General features: G+C 47.7%; 1 protein-coding gene across 6 annotated transcripts; it reads left to right on the top strand.

Moving 5' to 3' along the window:
* Nucleotides 1-3,557: 3,557 nt before the first annotated feature.
* Prpf40b (pre-mRNA processing factor 40 homolog B) lies at nt 3,558-27,566 on the top strand. 6 transcript variants are annotated; one of them, XM_027396537.2, is made up of 26 exons: nt 3,558-3,756; nt 12,875-12,955; nt 13,668-13,811; nt 14,101-14,166; nt 14,813-14,840; nt 15,073-15,098; nt 15,217-15,327; nt 15,622-15,742; nt 15,834-15,858; nt 16,068-16,277; nt 16,466-16,592; nt 16,672-16,736; nt 17,180-17,344; nt 17,450-17,558; nt 17,840-17,990; nt 18,827-18,960; nt 19,501-19,615; nt 19,760-19,851; nt 24,926-25,042; nt 25,212-25,349; nt 25,559-25,654; nt 25,754-25,855; nt 25,973-26,150; nt 26,620-26,681; nt 26,772-26,915; nt 26,998-27,566. In XM_027396537.2, the coding sequence occupies exons 1-26, from the start codon at nt 3,754-3,756 to the stop codon at nt 27,088-27,090; spliced, it is 2,703 nt and encodes a 900-aa protein (XP_027252338.1). In that variant the 5' UTR covers nt 3,558-3,753; the 3' UTR covers nt 27,091-27,566. The 6 variants fall into 6 exon arrangements, with proteins under 6 accessions (XP_027252338.1, XP_035296756.1, XP_027252340.1 ...); XM_035440865.1 differs by having other exon boundaries at nt 27,002-27,566; XM_027396539.2 differs by having other exon boundaries at nt 25,754-25,843.
* The last annotated feature ends 75 nt before the right edge of the window (nt 27,567-27,641 follow it).

Raw genomic sequence — 27,641 nt, forward strand, 5'->3', positions numbered from 1 at the left:
GTGAGTAAAGGCACTTGCCACCAAGCCTGATGACCTGAGTTTGCTCCTGGGACTTCATGCATAAGAGAGAACTGATTCCCACAATTTGTCTGTGGGCACACACACATACACTAATTAATATACAAACACAAATAAATTGATAAAAAATACAAATAACACAAAGCAAATAAGCAACAAAAAAGCAATGACTAATTTGAGGTAATAATAATTTGTCTAGAAAAAGAGCCAAATTGGCTTTCTGCTTGGTTCCATTTTGAATGGCAATCGCAGTGTTGTAAGAACTGACTATTAAACAATCAAAAAATGATTACAGAATTGAATTTGGCAGATGGACATTATAAATGATGTATAAGTTATAAGAAGGGAAGGGAAATGAGCTAAATCCTCACATCTGCTCCTATTATTGTCTCTGGGACTGAGGCAAGACTATAAATCAATATTCATATACTAAATATTCAGACACCACAAGTCAACTAACTGTTAAGTAAAACACATTCCAAAATTCAGTTTCACAAAAAATGTGCCCGGAAGGCCAGGTTCTAAATTAGAGTTCTGGACTCTCCAGAATTCTGCAGGAGAAAATGGCAGTGCCTACCTAGCCCCTGGCCCTCCCTCTTAGCTCCATCCTGCCTCGAGAACACCTCACAAGGGATCAGAGGCCTCTGGCTTGTGCAGATAGCTGCCCTTGGTTATTCCCTAGGCCCAGGGATGCCCACATCATCTGCATCATCTCCCTGGGGAGGGATGTGGGAATCCAACAAGAAACAGGAGATGACCCAGGAAACAAACTGGGTAGGAAGGAATGAAGCTGGAGGAGGGATGAAGCTGGAAGAGGAATGTAGATATTCCAAACCAAACAACAATATAAAAAAATTACCAAAACCAATCCAAAACAACCACATAGAAAAACCACTAAATGATGTGAAAATGGTTATTTCCAAGGAGAAGATAAATGAGACAAGAGTCTACTGTCTTGAAATTTTTTTATATGTTTATTTGACTTTTAAAAACATTTGTCTTGCCAGGTGGCGGTGGTACACACCTTTAATCCCAGTGCTTAGGAGGCAGAGGCAGGTGAATCTCTGAGTTCAAGGCCAGTCTACAGAGCAAGCTCTAGGACACCCACACTGAGAATGTCTTGAAACACTCCTCCACCCCAATCGCCCAGAGTGATGGCTCATACTGTAATTCCAGCACACAGAAGACAGAGTTAGAAGCAGTATTGTGAGTTCAAGGCCAGCCTAGGCTGTATAGTTAAGTCTAGGTCAACCTGGGCTACATAGTGAGAGAGTCTGTCTAAAAAGAAGAAAATAAAAGTCCCAAACCACATGTCAACAACAAAACCATGGTGTGTGTGTGTGTGTGTGTGTGTGTGTGTGTGTGTGTGTTTGTGTGTTCAAATGCTTCATTAGAATGAAAACAAAACCTAACAGCTAAGTTGTGCTTTGTTTGCAAACACAAGGACCCGAATTCCCCAGAACCCAGGCTAGGCGTGGTAGGGTAAGCTTGTAAATCCAGCACTGAGTCACAGAGACAGACTGATCCCTGGTGCTCACTGGCTGGTCAGTCTAGCCTATTTTGTGAGTTCTAGAAAAGCAAGAGACCAAAAGGAAAAAGGTAGACAGTATGTAAGGAGCACTGCCCAACATTGTTCTCCTGCCTCCATGTGCACTCACACAGATATTTGCACACAAAGTGGGAAAGAATAAAATCTTAGGTTCAATCTCTGGTACAAAAGAAAAATATCAAATGTGGCTTGTAAAATTTATGGAGGCAAGATGTGGGGTATGTGACCATATTCTCAGCTACCGAGGAGTCTAAGAGCACCGACTTGAGCACAAGAGTTTGAAGCCAGTGCAGTTTGAGGCTAGCTTTATCCATATAGCAAAATCAGGTCTCTAAAAAATGTAATAAAATTTCATGGAACCCCTGGACCACTTCTGTTGTGCCTCAAGTCCTCAAAAATGGCTTTGTAAACTGTAAGAAAGAGTAGGTCCTCATCTAAGGTAATCTAGATATTGTTGAACTGTTAGTTCGGGTACAGGGTGATGCCCAACACTGCTGCCAATAGCCCAAGTTATCTTCCCCCTTAGGTTCATCCACTCAGGTAAAGCCAGATGCTTGACTATGCTGAAAAAAGTCAGGACAAATGAGAGTACAGTAAAAATTGTATTTATCAAGATAAGGGACAGGGCTCAGAAGGTAAAGGTGATTGCTGCTGGGTCTGGCCACATGAGTTTGATCCCTGATCCAACATGGTCAAAACAGAGAACTGATCCCTGTGGGTGACAAACAAGACACACACACACACACACACACACACACACACACACACACACACACACACACACACGTTCTTTTTTTAAAAAATAAAGGAGAGGCTGGAGAGATGGCTCAGTGGGTAAAGACAATTGCCACCAAGCCTGATGACCTGATTTCAATTCCCAAGCCCCAAATAGTGGAAGGAAACAACCCACTTCAGAAAGTTGTCCTCTGACCTCTACATGGGTGCAGTGGGCATGTGCCCCACCAATAAACAAATGAAATAAATACAAGAAAAAGATAAGGGAGATACTCGAGATTTATTTATTTTGAGATTTAAAGTGCATAGTTCATTTATTATTTGAGATGGCATCAGGAGAAGCATAAAACCCAGGGGAAGGGGGGCTTCTTTCCCTCCTCATGTCCATTTTCCCTTTGATGTCCCGCCCGAGGAATACAAGAAACTTTTAACACAGATATTGATAAAGCCAAAGTTGTCGATAGACATCAAGAAGTGTTTTCCCGACTCAGGCTCAGTAACCTCCCACAGTGCTGAGGACAGAGTATAGGGTCAAGTGTTAATAGCGAAAACAGGCAATTTCTTCTCCCTGACTTGGGGGGGGGGGGAGGCAGGGGGAAGAGGTGCAATGCATCCAGCCCTGGCTAGCAGTCATCAGTTACTAGCCCAAGAACTTCAGGGGGCTGGAGAGACAGCTCAGTGACTAAGAGCACTGACTGCTCTTCAGGAGGGTTCAATTCCCAGCACCCACAAGGCAGCTCACAACTGTCACTCCATTTCCAGGGCATTCGATACTCATGGCAAAACACAATGCACATTCAGCATACCCATTAAGTAACTTTGCGTTTCCTTGTCTGCATAAGTGAATTTTCATTTCACATTTATTTCACATTATCAATGTTACGGAGCCAGACTGCAAAAGTAACCTCAGGGCCGAGCGTGTGTACGGTCCAGGGGATGTGTCGGCCGCGCCCAATACGCATGGTTCCAGGGACAGGTGTTAATAGTTCTTAAACTAATGACATAAAAAGTACAGAAAATGCACAAGAAAAACCAAACCGCGCTGCGGAGCACAACGGCGCCTTACAGCGGGCGGAAAGGACGACTCGGTCTCGTCCGGAATCTTACGGAGGCCTCGGAGGCGAGGGCGGCAGGGTTGAGCTCCGCGCAGCTCTGCGCAGTGGGCGCGCGGCCAATCAGAGGCGGGAGCTGGCGCGCCCCGCCCCCGGGGGCAGGCCCAGGGCCTTGCGTGCGCGCGGGGGCGGGGCCTGGCTCTCCGTGCCGGGGGCGGAGCCGGGCCGGGCACACCGGGCCGGTTGGGGGCTCCGCTCCTCGGCGAAAGCAACCGGAGCCCCGGCCACGAAGGGGTGCGACCCCCCACTGGCCCCGCCCTCCCGACTGAGGCCCGGCCAATCAGAGTTGTTTTTACTGGCGAGTGGGCCGAGCCGGCCCAGCTGCTCTGAGGCTCTGGCATGGTAACGTCCCCGCGCGGGGGTGGAGAGGCCCGGGGCTGTCCCACAGCGCCCCCTGCGGCCCGGGCTCGGGCCGGGGAGGCGGGGGGGCCGCCGGGGTACCCGGGACCCTGAGGGAGGGCGAGGGGACCGAGGGGCGAGGAAAAACAGCCCAGTAGGGGGGTGGGGGCGGGGATTTGGGTAGAAGGGGCGGGGAGGCCATTATGGAGCATGGCGGGGGGCGTGCGGCCGGGGGCTGAGGGGACGCAGAGCGGAGGCTCGCGGTGTGAGGAGAGATGAAGTGAAGGGTGGGTCTGTGGAGAAAGGTCGGGGAAGAAGAGGGCGGGAGATGGAAACCACAGTTAACCTCTCCTGGGCTATTTGACGTGCCCCGTGCCCCTCCCCCAGACCCAGGCTTGGGTATCGAAGCCCTGGGTGCCCCCTTAGGATCATAGGGAACTCCTTTCTTTCTCCACTCGTTCACAAAACCTTGTCTTCTGAGGTGAGGAGGGGGCTTCTGAGGAAAGAGAGGCTCCTGGTTTTCACCTCAGAGCTGGAGCAGTCCAAGAAATGGACGAGCAGAGGCCCCTTGGTCCCAGCCCCTTGGCTCAGCCTTCAAGAAACTAATAACTCTGTGTGACCTTGGGCAAGTCACTACCTTTCTTTGGGCCTCGGATTTCCCATTGACTTAAAAAGGAAAATGGGCGAAAATGAATCTCCATCAGTTCCAAAAGGGGGCGGGTTTTGAGGAGGAGATTTAAGGCCAATGGGTTCTAGGATGCGGGAAGCATGAAGTTGGAGAGGAAACCCTCGGCTGGGGAAAAGTACCCGGGATTTTCGGGGAGGAGGAGATTTACAGCTTGCATGGCCGTGCCCTGGTGGGCCTGGATCTTGGGAATCCTGTTGGGGGAATGGGAGAACTGTGTAAATAGAGAAGGTTGAACCCTGGCTCCAAAAGGTGAGATCCAGAAGTAAGATAACATTCTGTTCTTCAGGAGGGTGAAGAGGTGACAGGTATCAGAAGCAACAAGAAGTTGTATTCTAGAAAGATCCCCTGGCTAGGAAGGGGCTTGGGGGAGCGGGGAGGCTGGACCTGTTTGGGCTCAGCAAGTCAATGGAGACTACAGGGTGATTAACTGGTGCCTCAGCTGTTCTTTGCATTGAAATCAGGGCCTTGTTAATGCTGGGCAGGTGCTTCACTGCTGAGCTACATTCCCAGCCCTGTTGTTTCTTTTTGATGATGGGTACCTCTTCCTGAGAAGTATACCTCCTAGTCTTCATTTATAACAGTGAGTGAGAGTGAGTCAGACCAGGCCAACCTAGGATCACTTTGTCTGACAGTCAATCTCAGCCTTGCGTGAGGATTGGGATGAAAAGAAAAGAATGAAGATGAGGCTGAGATGCCATCTATGGCACCGGCCATCCTTCCTTCTGGGAAGCAGCTTTATGTGGTCAGATTGCTTGGATTTCAAACCTGCCTCTACCACTTAACTTCATAGTCAAATAAGTAATCTGTCAGAACCTCAGGGGATAATTTCTAAGATAGTGTGAGGATTAAAGAATGTTTGTTGTGATTCTGATTCATGATAAGCACCCACTAACCGTTACTTGTTAGCTGTTGCTTCTGTTCTCTTTCCTCTGTTTCTTTATTATTGTCTTGTTTTCTCTCTGTTCTTCTGGATGCTCATTTCTAAGGTGCCCTTAGATTTGAAGGCTGGGACTTGATTGCATCGTGTATCAGGAGGCTTCCATTGGTCTCTATGAATATATGATGACCAGATGGTCAAGTGTCTCAACTTCCTTATCACTCCCCAGTCCTAAGTGTGTGTTCTGTTCCAGAGAAGCCCAACAGGTTCCCTCCTCTTTCAGCTTCCTTCCTTCTGTCCTCTTGCACTGTTCACCTCACAGTTCACTCAGAAACGTAAGCAACCCAGAATTGACTGGTATTGCAGTCAGTGAGAGGAGAAGGTTTTTTAGGAAAGAAAGGACAAGACGGGAAACTTGCAGAAGGGATGGGTCAGAAAGTTCCATAATCATTTACATTCGTCCCATTGCTCTGTCTTCCCTGGGAAACTGAGTGAAACAGGCCAGTGTTTGAATTCTGGTCAGAAGTCTCCATTCCAGTGTGAAGGTGGTTATATACAGTTAGCCTTCTGTATTTAACTTTTTTCTTACCAGCTCCCTTTTCTGAAGACAAAGCGTCTCCACTATTGTACATGTTTCTATCACAGACTGTACCTAGATTTTATGCAAACAAATAAGCAGACAGTGTTTTAGGTTGTATGCAAAACCCCACCAAGGTTAGGGATAAGACCAGGTTTCATGGAAGCATTTCAGGTGGAGTCCCTGTTTAGATAATCAGGGGAGGGCCAGGTGTTGGTGCACACCTTTAATCCCAGCACTTGGGAGGCAGAGGCAGAGGCAGGCGGATCTCTGTGAGTTCGAGGCCAGCCTGGTCTCCAGAGCGAGTGCCAGGATAGGCTCCAAAGCTACACAGAGAAACCCTGTCTCAAAAAAAAAAAAAAAAAAAGAATCAGGGGAGGTATAAAAAGAGAAAGCTCAGCCTGGGGAGGTGGCTTGGGAAATGCTTGTGCTGGCACAAGGACTGGAGTTCAGATACCCAGAACTTAGAAAAATGCCCACCTCTCTGCAGTTCTGTCCTTTGAGGGCAGAGACTGAATTGCCAGAGCAGGACAGCTAGTGAGGCTATATCAGTGAGCTCTGAGTTTGATTGAGAGTGTCTGCTTTCCTCAGTGAATGAGGTAGAAGATGGATCAAGGATGATTCTCAACATCAGCTTTTATGTGTTCATGTGCTCCCACATGTTTTCATATTTTGTGAACTGGAAAAAGAAAAAGAAAGCTCACTTCCAAAATGTAGGGAACTCTGCACTGGAGTGGAGAGGTGCGTAATCTCAGAAGCCCAGTAAACATTCACAGTGGTGCATGCCACTCTGTAAAGTGATGCACTCTACCTGAAAGGACATAGAGTGTATGTGTGGGGTGAGCAAAAGTAACACAGCTATCTTCAATGAAACAAGAGGGTCATCTAACAATTCTTACTCAGAAAGAAACTGGGAAGCCCTGGACTCAGGATGAGCCAGAGTGTGGGATTGGCTGTATTGAAAGGCTTTGGATGGTAGATGAAGAAAAAAAAATTGTTTTTGGAGATGGTTTCTTTGTGTAGCCCTTGCTGTTCTGGAACTTCCTCTATAGACCAGACTGGCCTCAAACTCAGAGCTCTACCTACCTACCAAGTGCTGGGATTAAAGGCAAATGCCATTATGCCCAACTTACTAATTTAGTTTTTATTTTGAGAGAGGGCCTTTAGATGTAGCTCTGGCTGTCCTGGAACTTGATGTGTAGATCCAGCTAGCCTTGAACTCACAGAGTTCCGCCGGCCTTTGCCTCCCAAATTAAAGGCATGTACCACGAGCACCTGATTGTAAGTTAAATAATTTTATGAGGTGCGCAATAGGCACTACTGTACATTTTTTGTTGTTTTGTTTTTCAAGACAGGGTTTCTCTGTGTATCTTTGGAGCCTGTCCTGGAACTAGCTCTTGCAGGCCAGGCTGGTCTCGAACTCACAGAGATCCACCTGCCTCTACCTCCTGAGTGTTGGAATTAAAGGTGTGTGCCACCACTGCCAGGCTTTCTGTACATTCTTAAGATGAGGTTGGAGTCTTGCTGATTTAATCACATGCAAGGAAGGTTTGTATGAAAAATATCTGCTTTCTCTGGCAGGCATTATGCTTCTAAGGGAGGCAAATAAAATTTAGTCGGGGATCATCTGAAACTAGCTGAGGGACTTTAGCTATTACTGTCTTACCTTTCTCCCATGACAAGAGAGGAGTATTGGTGTGTATAGTGGCACTCCTATGATGGAGGTGGAGGCAAGAGGATCAGGAGGTTAAGACCAGTCTAGGCTATAAAAACAAATGTTGGCACATATCTATAATCCTAAGGTAAGAGGATTGTTTTGCTGCAAATTTGAAGGCTAGAGTTATAATTTAATACACAGTGAGTTCCAGGCCACCCTTTTGTTTGTTTGTTTGTTTGTTTGTTTTTGTTTTTCGAGACAGGGTTTCTCTGTGTAGCTTTGGAGGCTGTCCTGGCACTCACTCTGGAGACCAGGCTGGCCTCGAACTCACAGAGATCTGCCTGCCTCTGCCTCCCGAGTGCTGGGATTAAAGGCGTGCACCACCAATGCCCAGCTTAGGCCACCCTTATTATAAAGTGTTTTGCTGAAATTTGAAAGCTAGAGTTAGATTGGAATATACTGTGAGTTCCAGGTTACACTTGTTATAAAATGATACCCTATCTCAAAAAGATTGAGGGATGTATTTGGGGTGATTTTCATGGTTTCCTCCAGCTCTAAATTGTGTTTTCTTGATAGTAGGCCTTACCAGTGGCCCTCAAGTTTGGTGGAACTTACCAAGACCAGTCAAGTCAAGAAACAAGTATCCATTCCAGCCTACGACTGCCCCACCTTCACTTTTTTTCTATAATTTCTATTGCTCATTTTGGATGAATGCACGTGTACTACATTATATGTGTGGAGGTCAGAAGAAAAGTTGTGGAAGTCAGTTGTCTGTTACCACCATGTGGGTCCCAGGGACCAGATCCAGGTCCTCAGGCTGGAAGGCAAGTGCCTTAATCCACTTAAGCCATCTCACCAAATCATTTATTAAGAATTTTTTGAGGCAGAGTCTCAGCAGCCCAGGGTGGCCTGGTACTCACCACATAGTCCACACTGGCCTCAAACTCCAGATCCTCCTCTCTATATCTCCAAGTGCTAGGATGACAGTGTTGAGCCACTATGCTGAGTTTACCCCTGCACTTAAGAGTTTTCATTTTAGTGGAGTTGCACTAAATGTTATAGTTCATTAAATCTAACATGTGAGTATCCATGTTTAATAGAGTGTATGTCTTAGTGCTACATGAGACAGTACATTTAGAATTGGGCTAGTACAGTGGTTGGCAAAGGCTTTCATGGGAAATGTTTTGGCTGTGAAGTATGTATAGAACATAGGAGAGGTGCTCTGTGTACAGCTGGATGCCTGAGGTGGGAGAAAGCCTGAGAATGGCTGAAGCACAGAAGATGGGTATGGAAGAGGCTGCCAAGGTGATAGGCAGCCTCACAGACCTGACTAGTTGGGCTTTGGTGGTCATTCTCAGAACAGTAGGAAATGGCTGTAGAATTCTAAGCAGGTACATTTGGAAGAGTGTGTTGTGGATACAGATAGAAGTGGATATGAGGAAAACTGTTTGGGAGGTCAAATAGTAGATCAGATGGGAAAAGTGTGTTGGGAAAAAAAAATGGAAAGAAATACTTAGATGGAGAGAAAAAAAAAAAAAAACTAAGAGAACTCAGGTTGTATTATCAAGGACATTATAGAGTAACTTCCAGGTCTCTGTCTTAGACAGGACTGGATAACATGGTGCTGGGTCTGATGAGACTCAGTGTTGATTACTTGGTAGGTTAAAGCAGCTCAGGATGGAAGAGTAGAACAAAACATTTGGTTTCTTCCATGGCAAGTGGTTTCTGACATTCCATATAGATATAATATCCAGAGCACAGGAAGAGTGCCCTTAGTTGGAGATAGAGAATAGGGGTCAATTGCAGTAGCTTGGCACATACTACTCAAGACAAGGTAAAAGACATACTTTCTAGAGATAAAGGTTAGAAAGCATTTTTTGTTTTGTTTTGTTTTGTTTTTGTTTGAGACAGGGTTTCTCTGTATTGCTTTGGAGGTTGTCCTGGAACTTGCTCTGTAAACCAGGCTGGCCTCAAATTCACAGAGATCCACCTGCGTCTGCCTCCCAAGTGCTGGGGTTAATGGTGTGAGCCACCAACACCCAGCTAGAAAGCATTTTTAACTGTCCAGGCCGCCTCAGGATAGGGGTAACTGAGAAACAGTTGTGAGGTGACTCCTGTTCCTCCAGGATACCACCTCTCCTCAGAACTCGCATGCTGCTCCTCAGCTTCCAGCTAGGAAGAAGCACAGCCTTTTAGCTCTATCTCTACCTTTTAAAAAGTGTGAGCTGGGTGTGGGTACACCTCTATTCCCAGCACCCAGAGCAGAGGTAGGAGAATCTCTTGAATTCTAAGCTAGTCTGGTCTACAGAGTGAGTTCCAGGGTAGCAAGGGCTACATAGTGAGACCCTGTCTCAGAAACAAACAACAAAACAAAACAAAAAAATGTGTCTGTCTGTGCACTGAGGCCAGAGGAAGATGACAGGCATTTTATCCATCCCTCCTTGCCTTATTTGCTAGAGACAGGGCTTCTCACTGAGTTAGGCTAGCAGCCAGCAAGTTCTAATGATTGTCCTGTCTCAGAACTCCACCGCACAGGTTACAACCATGCAAAGTGTGCATGCATGTGTGTGTTCTGGCATCCAAACTCAGGTACTCATGCAGCAAGTGCTCTTATCTACTGAGCCATCTCTCTGGCCCCCAAAATGCTTTAAAAAAAAAAAGATTTATTTTGTGTATTTAAGTGTTTGCCTGCGTGTGTGTTGTGCCTGGTGCTCATGGAAGCCATAAGACTGTGTCATATCCCCTGGAACTGCAGTTATACATAGCAATGAACCATTATGTGGGTGCTGGGAACTGAACCCAGGTCCTCTGGAAGAGCAGGCAAGGTTCTTAACTCCTGAACAGTGTCTCCAGCTGCCCCTACCGCCAATTATTCTTTTTGTTGTTTGGTTTTTTGAGACAGGGTTTCTCTGTGGCTTTGGAGGCCGTCCTGGAACTAGCTCTTGTAGACCAGGCTAGTCTCGAACTCACATAGAGTTCTCTGCCTGCCTGCCTCTGGCTCCCGAGTGCTGGGATTAAAGGCATGCACCACCAACGTCCGGCTGTGCCAATTATTCTTGAACACATATAGTAGCATATTTATAAGACACAATATTGTGTCACAAGGCATACTGTGAAAAGCCTCTTTCCCGTCTGTCTTTTGTTGTTCTTTTTTTGTTTGTTTGTTTTGTTTTTAAAGATTTTATTTATTTATTATGTTTACAGTCTTGTGCCTGCATGCCAGCAGAGGGCACTAGATCTCATTCAGGGTGGTTGTGAGCCACCATGTGGTTGCTGGGAATTGAACTCAGGACCTCTGGAAGAACAGTCAGTGCTCTTAACTGCTGAGCCATCTCTCCAGCCCCTTTTGTTGTTCTTATCATTGATATTTATATATGTGATAAGGCTTCACAGCATCTTGCCTCCCCCAACTTACCTTAAGATTTTGACGTTGTTCCATATCTTAGTAATGAAACCTCATTCTTTTTTTAATCACAAATATTTATTTGTTTTCAGTTTACATGTATGAGTGTTTTGCCTACATTTATAACATATTCCATATGTGTGCCTGAGGATGTCAGATTTTATGGAACTGGGATTACAGATGGATGTGAGCCACTATGGGGATGCTGGGAATTAAACCTGGGTCCTCTGGAAGAACAGCCAGTGCTTTTAACTGCTGAGCCATCTCTCCAGCCCCAGAATTTCCTCATTCTTATTTATGACTGTGTAGTGTTCCATTTTATGTTTGTGTGATGACTCTTTACTGATGGATATTTAAGCTTATTCTTGTCTGTGTTTATAAAAATGAAGACTTGGGGGCTGGAGAGATGGCTCAGAGGTTAAGAGCACTGGCTGTTCTTCCAGAGAGGTCCTGAGTTCAATTCCTAACAACCACATGGTGGCTCACAATCATATATAATGAGATCTGGTGCCCTCCTCTGGCCTGCAGGCATACATGCAGGCAGAACACTGCATAATAAATAAATAAATCTTAAAAAAAGACAAAAAAAAAAACAAAACAAAACAAAAACAAAAAACTTCTTAAAAAAAAAAACAAAAAAAAAAACCAAAAAAACGAAGATTTGGCCAGGGCTGGAAAGATGGCTCAGGGGTTAAGAGCACTGACTATTCTTCCAGAGGTCCTGAATTCAATTCCCAGCAACCACATGGTGGCTCACAACCATCTGTAATGGGATCTGGTGCCCTCTTCTGGCATGCACTGTATACATGATAAATAAACAAACCCTAAAAAAAAAAATGAAGATTTGAGATATATATATAGATAGATAGATAGATAGATAGATAGATAGAGAGAGAGAGAGAGAGAATGACACTTTAGAATTGGAGATTTCTATATAGAAATTTGCTTCATTTGTTTTAAATCCATTCAGTACTTGTTATGTACCTATTATGTGCCAGACCCTGTGGCAGGTACCAGGAATCTAGTTTTCAGCAACTCATATGGTCCCTGCTTCTGTGGAATGGCATCACCCACTAGTAGGACAAAGCATGCTCAGGCAGACATAATAAAATTGTGTACGTGAGGAAACTAAGGAAGGGGGTCAGATGGAAAAGAAGTTGGAGAAAGCTGTTTTAAATAGTGCCATGTTGTCAGCTGTTGAGGGAAGGCAGGAATACTTGAACTGTGTAAGCCTGTGACCATGTTCAGAGTTTGTAAAGGAGGGTAACCATCGGAGGTGGGGGAGGATGGTCCAGGTGGTGTTTGGGAGTAAAAGTGGAAGCAGGTGGATGAGTGAATGAGTCTGGCTAGAAGGAAGCTTGGTGTAAAGGACCAACAGCTTTTTTTTTGTTTGTTTGTTTTTTTGTTTTTTTTCGAGACAGGGTTTCTTTGTGGCTTTGGAGGCTGTCCTGGAACTAGACCAGGCTGGTCTCAAACTCACAGAGACCCACCTGCCTCTGCCTCCTGAGTGCTGGGATTAGAGGCATGTGCCACCAACGCCTGGCTAATGACCAACAGCTTTGGAGTGAATCTTTAACTCAATAAATTGAACAAGGGCTTAAGATGGGATGATGTTATGAGAAGAGCCAGATGCCTGTAGTAGAGCCTTCTGTGCCTCTGCTGTGCCTCTGCTGTGGCTTTGGCAAAATGGGAACTCCCAAAATAAAGATGACATGAAGGGCTCCGTCAGCTGGCTTTCTGAGCTAGCACTAGAGAGCAGAGCTCTGCAGGGCTCAGGCTCGGGATGGGTAGGAAATGGGGCTTGGAAACTCCCTCCTGAACTTGTGTTTCTCTTTCATTCATCCTATCCCTCTGCTTCCCTTCTACAAGTCCATCTCTGTGCCCATCCTGGGTCCTATGACTTTTCTCTCCCTCAACAGTCGGTTCCCGATTCTGGTCCCCGGCCCCCAGCAGCGCCTGCCCCCTTCCCACCGGGGCACCCCATGATGCCACCACCCTTCGTAAGTTTTATGTGTTTCCCTGGGCTTGGCTTTTCCAGCCTGCACCCTCAGCCCCCACCCTGCCACTGCTGTGTTGCCAGCAAGGACCTGTAACACACCCTTTTGGTATTTGGAAGATGGGTGGTGTTGAGCACTGGGGTGGGGAGAGCTGCTGTTAAAGCTCTAGTCCATAAAGTGACAGTTCTCCCTTTTTGTTTTGTCCTTGGGATACAAGGGGGCTGGAGATCGGAGAAATGGAAGGGAGAGATCTCCAGTAGACTGAAGGCTGGGGAGGCTTCTTTCTCTTTCACTATTCCTTACCTGTGCTCTTTACAAAAGCCTCTGAGTTCAGGCTGGAATAGCATTGGCGGTTGTGAGTTAGAAAGGGTCAGGAGGTAGGAGACTGGGATCCCTGCCTTCTCCCTTCATCTGAAGGTCTCGGGGGTGGGGTGGGGGGGAGTACAACCTCCCCAGTCTGGTACTGTTCCCTTGCCCTTTTCCTCTCCCTCCCCCACTTAGGAAGCTGTGTGCTTGCCATTACGACTAGGAGCTCCTCAGTGACCTGTCTTCCTCTGTAGTGAAGGAGACAGTTTTACGCTTTTTACTTCTCAAATGAAAGCCTTGGAATCAGCTGTGGACCAGGATGAGGGCTGGGAAGTGCCTGGGATAGGTGGTCTTTGCTAGAATAAGACCGTGTCCTCTGTCTAATGGCTTTTTCTTTCCTCATTTCCAGATGCCCCCTCCAGGGATCCCACCTCCTTTTCCTCCAATGGGGCTGCCCCCTATGAGTCAGAGACCACCAGCCATTCCCCCCATGCCACCTGGCATACTGCCCCCAATGCTTCCACCAATGGGGGCACCACCACCACTCACACAGGTAATCATTCTTCCCATGGGGTCTTTTGCTGGGAAAGAGAAGGGAGCAAGCATCTGAGCTTTAGAAATTGGGGAGGAAAGGAAGCTTTGGGCCAGACTCCTATCTTTATCTGCTGAATGATTAAAAGAGCTCTCAGGCATGGTGAGTGTCCAGAACCTGAAGATTGCTTGAGAGTGTGCCCCAGGTGAGGGTTAGAGCCTCCAAGGGGATCTCTCAGGGAACCAAACTCAGACTGGTCTGCCTAGCCCTTACATACTCTAATATTGGCTGCTGGTCTTCATATCTGTAGATACCAGGAATGGTACCTCCAATGATGCCAGGGATGCTGATGCCAGCGGTGCCTGTCACTGCAGCGGTAAGCGCTGGGGGTGAGCAGGAAGCAGGCTCGATCTTGCACTCTGTGGGTCTGACTTGGAGTGCATGGATGTGGACTCTGTTCTTTCCCTCCTATCGTGTCTCCTCTGGTCCCTGGCAATATTCCTCACATCCAAATCCTCACCAGCCACACACTCAGCAGTTTTAGTTTCCCACTCATCACCAAAGGCCTCATGATCTCTCGTTACTTCTCATGCCACACCCTTAAGGAATCACTCATTCAGATACTCCTGCATTCTAGACATGCTAAGAAGGTTTCTTCATATCACGTCCTCTTTGCCTCTAAAAGAGGCAGTGCACTTTCTTGTGCTGTGGCTCAGTGTAGTGGAGTCTTAAGTGGGGTGTAGAAGTTTGGCATCTACTGTGAAGAGATGGATCTCAGGAGTTGACTCAACAGAATACTGTTACTTGTGGAAGACGAAGAAAGCAGCTACTGTGTGACTCCCCGTGGGACCTGAGAGTCACAGCCCTGGCGGGGTGGAGGGGACAGGACTATTAGAGGGCAGAGATCCCTGGGAACAGGACACACAGATCCTGGCCTGGCCTGCTTCTCCATCTCCCATGGCCTGGGTCGTGGGGGCCACTGGGCTTGGCCCCAACCCTTCCCCCTCCTCTTTCTTCGGCAGACGGCTCCGGGTGCGGACACCGCCAGCTGTGAGTCTTCTGGGGGCCTGCTCCCCCCAGGCTCGGAGGTTGGGGGGCACAGGGGAGAGGGGACCATGGACTGGAGCCCACGCTGGATCATGCCTGTTGGGATGTCAGGGATTTTGGGATGTTGATGGGGATCAGGGGGATATTTATGGGATGGAATAAGGGAGGAGTAAGTGGGGAGAAGATGGGGGTTTGGAGCAAGGCCTTAGTAGGTTTCCTTTGGCTTCTTTTCTAGCTGCTGTGGCTGGGACAGGCCCTCCGGTGAGTGCTTCTAGCTTAGGTCTCTTGAGTAGAAAGTGGGAGGCGGATGGTTAAGTTATCAGGGTGAGGAGAGGTTTTGGGAAGGGAGCCTGATGATGATCTTGTACTCCTCCCCCAGAGGGCCTTATGGAGTGAGCATGTGGCCCCTGATGGGCGCATCTACTACTACAACGCTGATGACAAACAGTCCGTGTGGGAGAAGCCCAGCGTGCTCAAGTCCAAGGCAGAGGTCCTAACTGGGGCTTTCTGGCTCTTTCATTTTCTCCGACTCTTCCAAGTCCTTGGCCTTTCTTAAGTCTCTAACCATACTCATTGTAGTTCCTCTGACCCCAAGATCCCTGACCACCTCTATGCTCCTTGGAATTGCCTCCCTAGGGTCTTAGGAAGTCCATTTTGCCCCATTCAGGCAAGGCCAGGTGGCACTAAAGACTGCTGTGTCCTCTATTCACTGGGTCCCCTTAGCTCCCTGGACAGGCTGGAGGGCTGCCCAGCTGTTGATGACTTCTGACCCATCCTTTTACAGCTGCTGCTGTCCCAGTGTCCCTGGAAAGAGTACAAATCAGACACAGGGAAGCCGTACTACTACAACAACCAGAGTCAAGAGTCCCGTTGGACCCGGCCCAAGGATCTGGATGACCTGGAGGGTGAGGGGTCCTGGAGGTAGAAGGGGAAGACTGGGCAAGGCTACTTGGGAGTCCTTTGCTACTCTATGACTGTTATCTCTTCTCCTTGCAGCCCTAGTCAAACAAGAGTCTGCAGGGTAAGTAACTTGACCATGTAACCTTCCTTCCTTGGAGCACTTTGGGGAGGGAGTGGATTCACCATTATCCTTCCTCTATGGAAGGAGGAGTCTTAGTCTTTTATGGGGTCAGCTGCTTTAGACCCAGTCTTCCCAAGCTAAAGCAATTGGCCCACCCTGCTTTCCTGTCCTCGCTTTGGTACACCATCACCCTTTTGGCTTGCCTACAGAAAACAGCAGACCCAGCAGCTACAGACACTACAGCCACAACCACAGCCACCTCAACCACAGCCTGACCCTCCACCTATACCTCCTGGTCCCATCCCAGTGCCTATGGCCCTCCTGGAACCTGAGCCAGGTCGAAGTGAAGATTGTGATGTGTTGGAGGCTGCCCAGCCCCTGGAGCAGGGGTTCCTGCAGCGGGAGGAGGGCCCCAGCAGGTGAGAGCCACCCTTGTTCATTGCAGCCTCGTTTTCTTCAGAGCCTTGGGAGGGACATGTGAAGAGCTGAGCATGACCTCTGAAGGGCTCCCTGGGGAGCAAGAAAAGGACAGTAAATTGCTGAGAGTGAAGGGCACTGAAAACTATAAGGATTGTGGGCCCTTGGCTGAGTCTCTTCTCCTCTTCAGTTCTACTGGACAGCATCGGCTACCACAGGAAGAGGAGGAAGCTAGGCCAGAACCAGAGAGATCTGGCCTCAGTTGGAGCAACCGGGAGAAGGCAAAACAGGCCTTCAAAGAGCTGCTGAGGGACAAGGTACTTGGCATAGGCTCCCATGGAGGGCTTGGGGTGTGTAGAGGTGTGCAGACTCTTAAGACCTATGCCTCTGTTCCAGGCTGTCCCTTCCAATGCTTCGTGGGAACAGGCCATGAAGATGGTAGTCACTGACCCGCGTTACAGGTAGGCTTGAGCAGGAGGGGATAGTCCTTGTTCATGAAGGCAACTGGGCCAGGAACTCCCTGAGATGTTCAACTCAATATTCAGGTCCAAGTGGCTGGGGTGGGGTGCAAGAGAAGGAAAAGCTAGAGTGGCTCCAGAAGAGGGAAAGGTACAGCCATGAGATGCTTAATAAATGATCATTGGCTTGAACTGAACTGTAGGGAATAGGGGCCCTAACAAGACAAGTGTCTGAGGCTTGAGAACATCTAAGCAAAAGGGCTCAGTATTTCTTCCCCTCACTACTCATCCTTACCCATATTCTGGACACCTGTATGCTAAGCCCATGCATGGGTCCCCAACATGGTGTTGTGGAGACTTTTCCCCCATGTCTTGAGACCCTGCTTCATGGGCTGTGTAGATTAATTGAAGCTGTGTCCTTCCTTGTCCTCACCTTATCCACACAGTGCCTTGCCCAAATTGAGTGAGAAGAAGCAGGCATTTAATGCTTACAAGGCACAGCGGGAGAAGGAGGAGAAAGAAGAGGCCCGGCTGAGGGCCAAGGAGGCCAAACAGACCCTGCAGCATTTCCTAGAGCAGCATGAACGCATGACCTCCACCACCCGTTACCGGTCAGAGAACTGTATTAGGCTGGTCTGGGGCTCAGGAATCCTGAGAACACACAGATGCAGGCAGGGTTCTGTTTTCTACCCACTCACAGCCCGTGTGCTCCACAGGCGGGCAGAACAGACCTTTGGGGACCTGGAGGTTTGGGCTGTTGTCCCTGAGAGGGATCGAAAAGAGGTTTATGATGATGTCCTCTTCTTCCTGGCTAAGAAGGAGAAGGTAATGGCCATTGTCACTGACTAGATTCTCCTAGCCCTCAATTTCCTGTGCATCATGGCTATTCATTTCTCTACTCAGCCAGTGTCCCTTGTGAATTGGAAGCTGGTGTGGAACTTTTACCTTCCCTATTTCTGCACTGGGTCGGGGAGGGCAAGGAGGATACTGGTCTGTGACTTGGAATTCCTCCCCTTTCCTGGGACACAAAAGTCTGGTCCTCCTAGGGTTTTTCTAGCTTTCTACCTTTGCCAGCTCTGTTTCATTTTCACCCTGTGGCTTTCTAGGAACAAGCCAAGCAGCTTCGGCGTCGAAATATCCAGGCCCTGAAGAGCATCCTGGATGGGATGAGCAGTGTCAACTTGCAAACCACATGGTCGCAGGCCCAGCAGTACCTCATGGACAACCCCAGCTTTGCTCAGGACCAGCAGCTGCAGAGTAAGCCTGGATGTCTGTCCCTTCCTCACTCATCTGAGACCTTAGAGCCTGCCCCTACCTATTCTGGAAACCCTAGCCTAGAGGCAGTTACTGCCTCTCTTGCACTCTGGAGTCCAGATGTTTCAGGTCACCCTCTGGTTTGCTGTTGTGTCTCTGTGTGATGTCAGGGATGGTGCCCTGACCCTTACATACATTTTGGCAGGACTGGTACCTTAGCCCTTACATATATTTTAGAACAACCTCTATCTTTTTTTTTTAAACTTTTATATTTTGTAGTGCTGAGAATTGAACCTAGGTCCTCAGTTAGGCACATGCTTTACTACAGAGTTCTACCCCCAGCCCTGGAGTCCACTGTTTACCTGAACATTGTGTGTCTTGGATAGAAATATAAAATCCTTACAGATGATGGTGATGTTATCTGTAGCTCATGTAGAGATGGTTTTAAACTATCTTAGTGTTGTGAGCCTTAACTGTGGTAAGGAATTGTTGGCTTGTGGTTACTGACAGAATAATAATTCACCTTCTGAAGCTGTATCAAAGCCTAAATGACTTCCAGTTGCCTAAGATGTGATGCCTTAGATTCTAAGATAACTAGGTTTATATGGTAGTTTCTAAAAGCTGAATTCATCACTTAGTACTTGCTGTTTTTTTCCAGTGCAATTAATACTCTTCCCCTACCACTAGTGACTGCTGTCATATAGCCCTGCTTCACTTTTCTCCACCCCCTTGAGAGCCCCTAGCACCCACAGGGAAGCACTCTTGAGAAATGGGGTCTGTCCCCATTTGAGGGGCTGTCCCGCTGGTGCAGTGCCTGCAGACTTCTTCCCTGCATGTAGACATGGACAAAGAAGATGCACTGATCTGCTTTGAGGAGCACATCCGAGCTTTAGAGAGAGAGGAGGAGGAGGAGCGGGAACGGGCCCGGCTTCGGGAACGGCGCCAGCAGCGGAAGAACCGGGAGGCTTTTCAGGTATCTTCCTGTTCTTGGGATCAGAGCTTGGCTCAGCTCTGCTAGAGACCACAGCCTCTCTGTAGTGCCTCCTCTCAATAAGGTTGTCTGTTGACTAGTCCCCCTGCATGTCCCTCAGGCACTCTGCAGTAGTGCCCCTTCAGGGAGACAAGCTGTTTGTACCACCCTCAGACATGGGTGCCAGCTAGACCAAGACCAAGTGTCTTTCCCTTTGGGTGGGAGCCAGACAGAACATTTGTCCTCAGCTTGGGAGCAGTTTTAGTAGGTTGACTAATAAGCTGGTCATAGGAAATTGAAGCCAAGTCAGAAAATTGTGCTGCCTGCAGGTTTCTGCTTTATTGCCTCCAGAATGGCTTATTCTGTTTGTATATTCATGTTTTCCTCCTTTTGTAGTACCTTTCCCTGTGTCTCCTCATCTCTGCCTCCTTTGCCTAAACTGTTCTGCTTGTCCAACTCTGCCATTCCCTTCCTTCCTCCCTAGTCCCTGGCCATGCTTCTCTCCCTCTCTCATTCTCCTATCACTGGCCTTTCCTTGTTCAGACCTTCCTGGACGAGTTGCATGAGACAGGGCAGCTGCATTCCATGTCCACCTGGATGGAGCTGTACCCAGCAGTCAGCACTGATGTCCGCTTTGCCAACATGCTGGGCCAGCCGGGTAAGGCAGCCAGGCTTCCCCTTGTCTGGTCTGGCTTCCTACCTGCCAGCCTCTCTGCACCCCACTCCCTGGGCCTGTCCTTGACCCCACCCTGGGCCTTGGGAAGCTGCCGCCCGCCAGGCCCCCATCTCTCCCTTTCTGCAGGCTCTACTCCTCTGGACTTATTCAAGTTCTATGTGGAGGAATTGAAGGCAAGGTTCCATGATGAGAAGAAGATCATAAAGGACATTCTTAAGGTGAGGGACACAGACTGGGTGTAAGCCACTCTCTAGACCAGAATACCCTGAGTCATGCTTTTCAAGAACAGGACAGCTTGCACTGAGGATACAAATAGACACATTTTTCCAGCTAGATGTAGCCATGCATACTAGTATCCCCAGCACCTGGGAAGCTGAGGCAGGAGGACTGCCACTAGTTCAAAGCCAGTCTGAGAAATAAAATGAGTACTAGCTAGGTTGAAACCTGGTGTCAGAAAAATAAAAAAAGCAAAAAAGTCATTTTCTCCTCTTAGATGCTCATGATCTAAAACAAACATGAGAACTGTTAGCCAGGGGCAACTGTTACTACAGAGACAGGAATCAGAAGATTTGACAGTAATCCACCTTCAGGAATGAGTGGGTGGAAGAGGTGGAATATTGTAAGCATAGGGGTGCTACAGGAGCAAAGGCATAGGCCTGAGAAGCAAGCACAGCTAATTGTAAACGCATACCCCCACAGCTATGCTCCTTCCAGCCTGTAGGGTGTTTTGAAGAATTTGGAATTTATTGCTAATGTTTTGAAATCAGGAGATTTCACAAAAATATGTCTTGTTTTGGTTTTTGAGACAAGGTCTTACGTATCCCAGGCTGGCCTTGAATTCCCAATCCCCTTTCACTTCCCACATGCTGGAATTGAATTATAGGTGTGCACCACTATGCCTGGCTTCACATAAAAATCTGGATCTTCAGTGTCTCTTGCCAGTTTGGATGATCTGTCAACACTGGGCTCGTTCTTCAAGGCATGCCATGGACACTGGCTGAGATGCCTCTGCCCTCTTAGAAAGAGGAAGAGGATGAGGTGTTCTTTTCCTCACTACTCTTTACTGCCTTCTTAAGCTCAGGCAAGTGTCAGCTGCACATCTAGCCCATGTGCCCTGTCGTTTTCTTTACTGGAGAAATAATTGTCTGGGTCTGTCAAAGTTACAAATGTGAGTAAGCAACTGAAGGGAAATGTATTTCTTTATGGGAGTAAATAGTATTCTAATATGTAATTCTTCTAGTATTCTAATAATAATTCATACATTCTAAAAGTAAATTCTATTCTAATATTCTAATCAATACTATGTATTTGAAGATGCAATCCAATACAGTGACTAGCAGCAGAACTTGGGGTAAAAGTCCAGATAAGCCCTTATGTGTTGTATCACCTTTTCTAAGCATTAGTTTCCTTGTCTCAAAAATGGTGAGTGTTCCACCAAGGGACACCCAATTACTGAAGATAGCAACTTGGTGTCTAGGTTGAGAGGGACATGGGGTACTGTTAGGTAGATCACCTTACAATGGATGTTGCATTGTAATACAGTCATCTGTTTAATATGGACTTAATAAACCAGTGTAATGGCTCACCCCTTTAACTCCAGTGCTTGGAAGTCAAGGGAGGAGGATGGTGAGTTGCAGGTCAGCCTGGGCTACACAACAGATCCTATCTCTAAAGACCTGAAAAAAATCCCCAAGAGTTTGTTTCAAAATTACTCTTAAGTGAGATGCATCATGTTGTCCTGGGCTTTTCTATTTCTCTGGAACTACATGCCCACTAGATCTTTGCAAAAGGCTTTGGATGCTAACAAAGAGGCTTAGATTTTATATTGTAAGTGATAGCTCGGATGGTGGTGTGAAGTACTTCCCAGTCAGTTTGTATTGTTAGGGGAAGTGGTAGAGAAGAGGCAGGAGTTCAGCCCCTCAAGTCTCAAGATCTTAGAAGTGATGACAGGTACTTGAGCTACATGTTTTAGCTCACCTTGTCCCTGGACTGGATCACAGTACTCTGCTGTTATCAGTGCTCTGTGATGCGAAAGTTGGAGAACCACATGACAATGCCAGAGACTGTTGGGGGAGTGGGAAGGCTCACTCGCTAGTCAGGCAGCTATTCAGAGTTGAGGTGGCAGATGAAGAGACAAGATGCCATAGGTTTTCTCACATAAACATGTGCTAAGGCCCAGTTTGGAGGTGTATCTTAGCAGAAAAGCTCTTACCTCTTGTGCATTGAGGTGCTATAGAAGATTTTTATTAAAAAATATTTGTTAAAAAAGTGAAAGTTGGGCTGGATGTGGTGGCGGATGCTTTTAATTCCAGCACTTGGAAGGCGGATAGGTAATCTCTGAATTTGAGGCAAGCTTGTTCTAGAGTGAGTTCCAGGACAGCCAGGGCTACACACAGAGAGAAACCCGGTCTTGGGAATAAAAAAAAACAAAAAAAGTTGGGCTGGTGAGATGCCTTAGTGTGTAGAGGGTGGATCTCAGAAATCCCAATTGGTAGAAGAGAATCATTTTCACATATGCCATGGTATATGGGTGCCCACATATATTCATACAGAATAAATGTTTTAAAAATGTGAAAGTTAAAGGTGACTTATTTATATGCTCCTCTGACCTCAGTCTTGATCAAAGGGTTATCAAGGTCACTAAGAACAATTTAGAAATTGCCAAGGACTTGTTTAAAAGTGCTCTCAAGTCTGGCCAAGAACTTTGACATTTATAAATAGATAAGATGGGGATATTTAAAAATCACGTTTTCTTTTCAGAAAAAAAAAATCAAAAACTTAACTCAATGGGCTAGAACCACTAAGGTAGAATTGCCGATTATTTTGTGAAGTTAAGGGAAGGATGGAAAGGTTCAGGGCAGGCGATAAATGGCAGCACTGTTGTTAAGCATTGAGGACTGAGAGTTGAGCAGAAAGGATTGGCTGCAGGGTGGATCTCTGTAAGTTTGAGGCCAGCCTGTTCTACAAAGAAGTGAGTTCTTGGACAGCCAGAGAGAGCTTCACAGAGAAACCTTGTCTCAAAAGCAAAAAAAAAAAAAAAAAAAAAAAAAAAAAAAAGAGTAAAATATCTTTTACAGGCTGATCTTGTAAATTATAAATACCTATTTTTTAAGATTTTTAAAAATTATTTATGCATATATGCCAAGAGGGCACCAAATCTCATTACAGATGGTCATGAACCACCATGTGGTTGCTGGGAATTGAACTCAGGACCTCTGGAAGAGCAGCCAGTGTTCTTAATGGCTGAGCTATCTCTCCAGCCCAAATACCTATCTTAAGATGGCTAAATTTTACTAGATAGTTAACATTTAGCCAAAGTAACTGGAAGAAAGGCCTGCTGGGCTCCTGTCTACGCTGCCTGAGAAAGCAGTCATTCTGGGAAGTTCCACTTTCTACTCCTTCATTTGGTCTCCCAGGTTAGGCAGCCAGGTGATCTTTGGAGGTCCTGTGGCCATGGACTATAGGGGCGCCTTTCGTCTCCTGGGACCAGTGTAGGGCCCTGAACTTGGAACCGATAGGAGACTGGTGATCTGGGCTGGAAGATTAACGATTGGGAGTGGTACATTAAAATAGCCAGGCTGGTATGGGTTAGGGTCTGAAAGTCAACAGATGAAGGGTGAAATTGCTGGGAAAATGTAGATCAGATAAGTTTAAAAAAAAAAAAAAAAAAAGGCCAGGCAGTGGTGGCTCACGCCTTTAATCCCAGCCCTTGGCAGGCAAAGGCAGGTGAATCTCTGTGAGTTTGAGGCCAGCCTGGTCTACAGAGTGAGTTCCAGGACAGTCAGGGATGCACAGTGAAACCCTGTCTCAAAAACCAAAAACTAATAATAAAAATAGTGTAAGGGCATTTCTCAGGGACATGTGTCCACACAAGGGAAGTGACAAAAAAGGTCAAGATACAAGAGTCCTGGAGAGGAGAGTACTGCATGCATTTCACAGTAAAGTAACTTTTGGCTATTTATTGGCCTGAAACCTTCACAAGTTTATCTAGTGCTTTTGAGCCTCAGTTTCATCCTCTATAGATTGGGGATAATCTACATACCACATGGTAAGAATTAAGTAACATTTTAAAAAGACATTTGTCAAGTGTCTTGCTTATAATGGGCTCTTGATAAATGTCTATTCCTTTCCCCTGTTCTGTGTCCAAGGAATTGAAAGTGAGGAAAAGAAACAGCTAGCTTGAGAAGCTAAAAGCAGGATGGAGGGCTATTCTAAGTACAGGGAGCTGTGTGTTCCTTGGGAGGACAGTAAAGAGGGTGTAGTCAAGCCTTCCATAAGGAGGAACTGTGCTAGGGAGCATAAAGACTGGAGTTTGAATCCTCAACACCCATATAAAGTCTGGGTATGTTTGCAACCCCAACACTGAAGCAGGGCTGAGACATGATCTTAACTTGATAGTTTAGCCAAAATGGAGAGCTTCAGTTTCAGCGAGACCCACAGTCTCAAAGGGAGTAGACCAAGCCTCACTCACACAGAAAGAAGGATGTGTTTGGAAGGGCTGGAGCCTTGACTGAGAAAGGACTCTTGGGGAAAGCAAGTATACTCCTGGCATCAGCAAGAGGGAAGACCGGAGGAAGCTGGCCGTGTGGAAGGACAGGAAAGCTGGCCTGTGACACAGAATTCCATTTACCTCATATCAGCTTGGCCAAGTGAGGTCACTCTCCTTCATCTCAACTTCATTGAGACATGGAGGCTTTTTGATGAAAAATATAGAGCTTGGCCATATACTTAAGACAATGGGCATGTTTTTAGAATTGCTAGAGTTCTCCACTCGATGGCCAACATCTCTTCCAGGAACTGTGCAGTCAGGGTGGGTGTAGTGCTTAAAAGCACAGATTTGGGGGTTAGACCTGGGATATAATAGAGCAAGTGCTTTCATTTTTCTTGTCTGCATAAAATGAGACGCACCTAACAGAACAGGGAGGATTAAAGGAGAAATGTGTCAAGCACTCAGTACAAGAAGCAGAAGGGATAGGCCAGATGTTAAGAATGCATGGCAGCTTCCAATTAGCAGCAGGAAGGCCCAGCTGTGGCCAGAGGAACAAAGATGTAATTGTGAAAAACTCAGTCATCAATCAAGACTGTGAAGAAACTTCCTGACTTCCTTGGCTCCATATGAACCCACACAGGTCGGAAGGGGAGGGGGTGTGAAATGAAGACTTAGCATGGTTTCTAAGGTGTGTCCTAGGTGAGGGCAGAGGCTTGACTGCCTTACAGCCTGATCCTTTGCCTATTGGCCTTGGGTCTTGGGCCTGTGGTGCCCCTGGCCTTCACGCACTGCTGTGCCCACAGGACCGGGGCTTCTGTGTGGAGGTGAACACAGCCTTCGAGGACTTCGCCCACGTCATAAGCTTTGACAAGAGGGCTGCTGCGCTGGACGCAGGCAACATCAAGCTGACCTTCAATAGTGTGAGGGGCTGGGCAGGGCTGGGCGGTTCTCTCACTTATCCCAGTGTCTTGTTTCTTCTCACTACCCTGCCGATTATCTTGGGTTTGGGGAATGATGGCAGGAGTCCAGACCCCACCTTCGTACCTCTTAAGGTATACCTGACCCAGTTCTGTTTCCCTTGGTCCTCAGCTGCTGGAGAAAGCGGAGGCACGGGAGAGGGAGCGAGAAAAGGAGGAGGCACGAAGGATGCGGCGCAGAGAAGCTGCCTTTCGAAGCATGCTGAGGCAGGCCGTGCCTGCTCTGGAGCTGGGCACTGCCTGGGAAGAGGTCAGGAGCACAGCCTGGCCCCAGTCACCCTCAAGCCTGAGGGCAGCGGAGCTTCTCCACCACTGAGGGCCCACCCCAGTCACAGCACAAGCCCTGGGCCAGCTCCAGTTCCCTTCCTTCCTCTGCCCCAGCCCTGCCCAGTGCTCGTGGCGTGTCCAAGCTGGGCCAGGCAGGGCCTGGTCTGATCAGCAGTGCTCTCCCCGTTCAAGGTCCGTGAGCGCTTTGTGTGCGACTCAGCCTTTGAGCAGATCACCCTGGAGTCGGAGCGGATCCGGCTCTTCCGAGAGTTCCTGCAGGTGCTGGAGGTATGTTCCTGGCCAGCCAAGGAAGGGGAACTGAGTGGATCCTAGAAAAGGCAGAAAGCCCCTGCTGAGACAGGTCCTTACCTCTTCCTCTGCCTTTAGCAGACTGAATGCCAGCACCTCCACACCAAAGGCCGAAAGCATGGCAGAAAAGGCAAGAAACACCATCGCAAGCGGTCTCACTCACCCTCAGTGAGTCAGCAGGTAGAGGGATGTGGGTGAGGCTGGACTGTTTTCCTTTCTTGATTCTGGACCCTGTCCCCAAGTGAGGGCTCCTGGAGGACAGAACTCTGGACTGACCTGTGTCTCTTGTCTGTCCAGGGCTCTGAGTCAGATGAAGAGGAACTGCCCCCACCATCCCTCCGGCCCCCCAAGCGGAGGAGGCGGAACCCCTCAGAGTCTGGCTCTGAGCCCTCATCCTCACTTGATTCAGTTGAAAGTGGGGGTGCTGCCCTTGGAGGACCAGGCTCCCCATCCTCCCACCTTCTCCTTGGGTCGGGTAAGCAGTTTGTAGTAGCCTGGGAACTGGAGTTCTGTGGTCCTAACTAAGTAGAGGCACATTAGATGCCAGACCCCTTGAGGGGTGACAAGGATGGGAGCGCCTAGCTAGGGAGCAAGATTTCCCATCCCTGCCCAAGCTGGATGGAGGGAAGCCAAATTCAGCCTTCCTCAGAGCAGGAGCCAGCATCTACTCAGAATGTACAACAGGGAAGAGGACAAGCCCTTTCTCTCCCACAATGGGACTTAACACTGAGATTTTTTATTTATTTAGTTTATTTTTATTTAATTTTTTTTGGTTTTTTGAGAAAGGGTTTCTCTGTGTAGCTTTGGAGCCTATCCTGGCACTCTCTCTGTAGACCAGGCTGGCCTCAAACTCACAGAGATCCGCCTGCCTCTGCCTCTCCAGTGCTGGGATTAAAGGTGTTCGCCACTAATGCCCGGCTATTTTATTTTTTTAAACTCTATAGATCATGGTCTTCGGAAAGCCAAGAAACCAAAAAAGAAAACTAAGAAGAGAAGACACAAGTCGGTGAGTAGAGAACTCAGATCCTCGAGTCCATTTTATGCTGCCTTTCAGTTGTGCTGCTCAGTTGCTCAGATGGGCTCTGAACTCTTACAGAACAGTCCTGAGAGTGAGACGGACCCTGAAGAAAAAGCTGGCAAGGAGAGTGAAGACAGAGAACAAGAACAGGACAAAGACAGGGAACTCCGGCAGGCAGAGCTCCCTAACCGCTCTCCAGGCTTTGGAATCAAAAAGGAGAAGGTGAATGGAAGGACCTGGCTTTTGCCCCAGCCTGTGACACACTGTCCAGGGGGCTCAGGTAAGCCACACCTTTGCTCAACAGACAGGCTGGGACACATCGGAAAGCGAGCTGAGTGAGGGGGAGCTGGAAAGACGAAGGCGGACACTCCTACAGCAGCTGGATGACCACCAATGACCCCACGAACTACTTCCTGCCTTGGGACTTCGTGAGGCAGTGGCTCCAGGGCCATCCTCACCATCTGCCTCAGACTTCTTCGTATGTCTGGTCTGTGTCCACTTTCCCTAAAGTAACCCATCCCAACACACTACTGTTAGCACCTCTCAAGGTTGCTCTTGGTGTTCAAGGGTCCCCTAGTTCTCAGAAACTAGTACAGTCCTTGCCCTTAGCCCCAGACCAGAGATGGGCAGTCTATATCACATGGGGTGGGTGATGCCAGTAGATACAGTGTGAGAAGGGATTTCCGGGAAAGAGACAGGCTGGTGGACACAGCCTGGGTGGCAGAGGGCAGGGTCCTCACCCTTTAGCATCAGTGCCTGCTCTTGCCTGACCTGGCCCTGGGGCTCCACCATTGCTTCCTCTACCCCTGGGACCCGATGTATGTGTTCTGTTTTTGTTTTTTAAATAATATTTATAACATGATCTACAACTACTTTGTCCTCTTCCTCTTCATGTGTCATCCACTGGGGACCAGCAGAGGGCACTATTGTTCTAACATATTTTTCCCT

This window comes from Cricetulus griseus, chromosome 2, assembly GCF_003668045.3.
Source record: "Cricetulus griseus strain 17A/GY chromosome 2, alternate assembly CriGri-PICRH-1.0, whole genome shotgun sequence".
In the NCBI taxonomy this organism is placed as follows: domain Eukaryota; kingdom Metazoa; phylum Chordata; class Mammalia; order Rodentia; family Cricetidae; genus Cricetulus; species Cricetulus griseus.

Bases quoted from the DNA above. Each gene is read 5' to 3' on its own strand.
- Prpf40b (XM_027396537.2), top strand. The intron at 15,328-15,621 runs GTCCTAACTGGG...ATCCTTTTACAG, and splicing joins TGCTCAAGTCCAAGGCAGAG to CTGCTGCTGTCCCAGTGTCC. The intron at 19,616-19,759 runs GTAAGGCAGCCA...CCCTTTCTGCAG, and splicing joins CAACATGCTGGGCCAGCCGG to GCTCTACTCCTCTGGACTTA.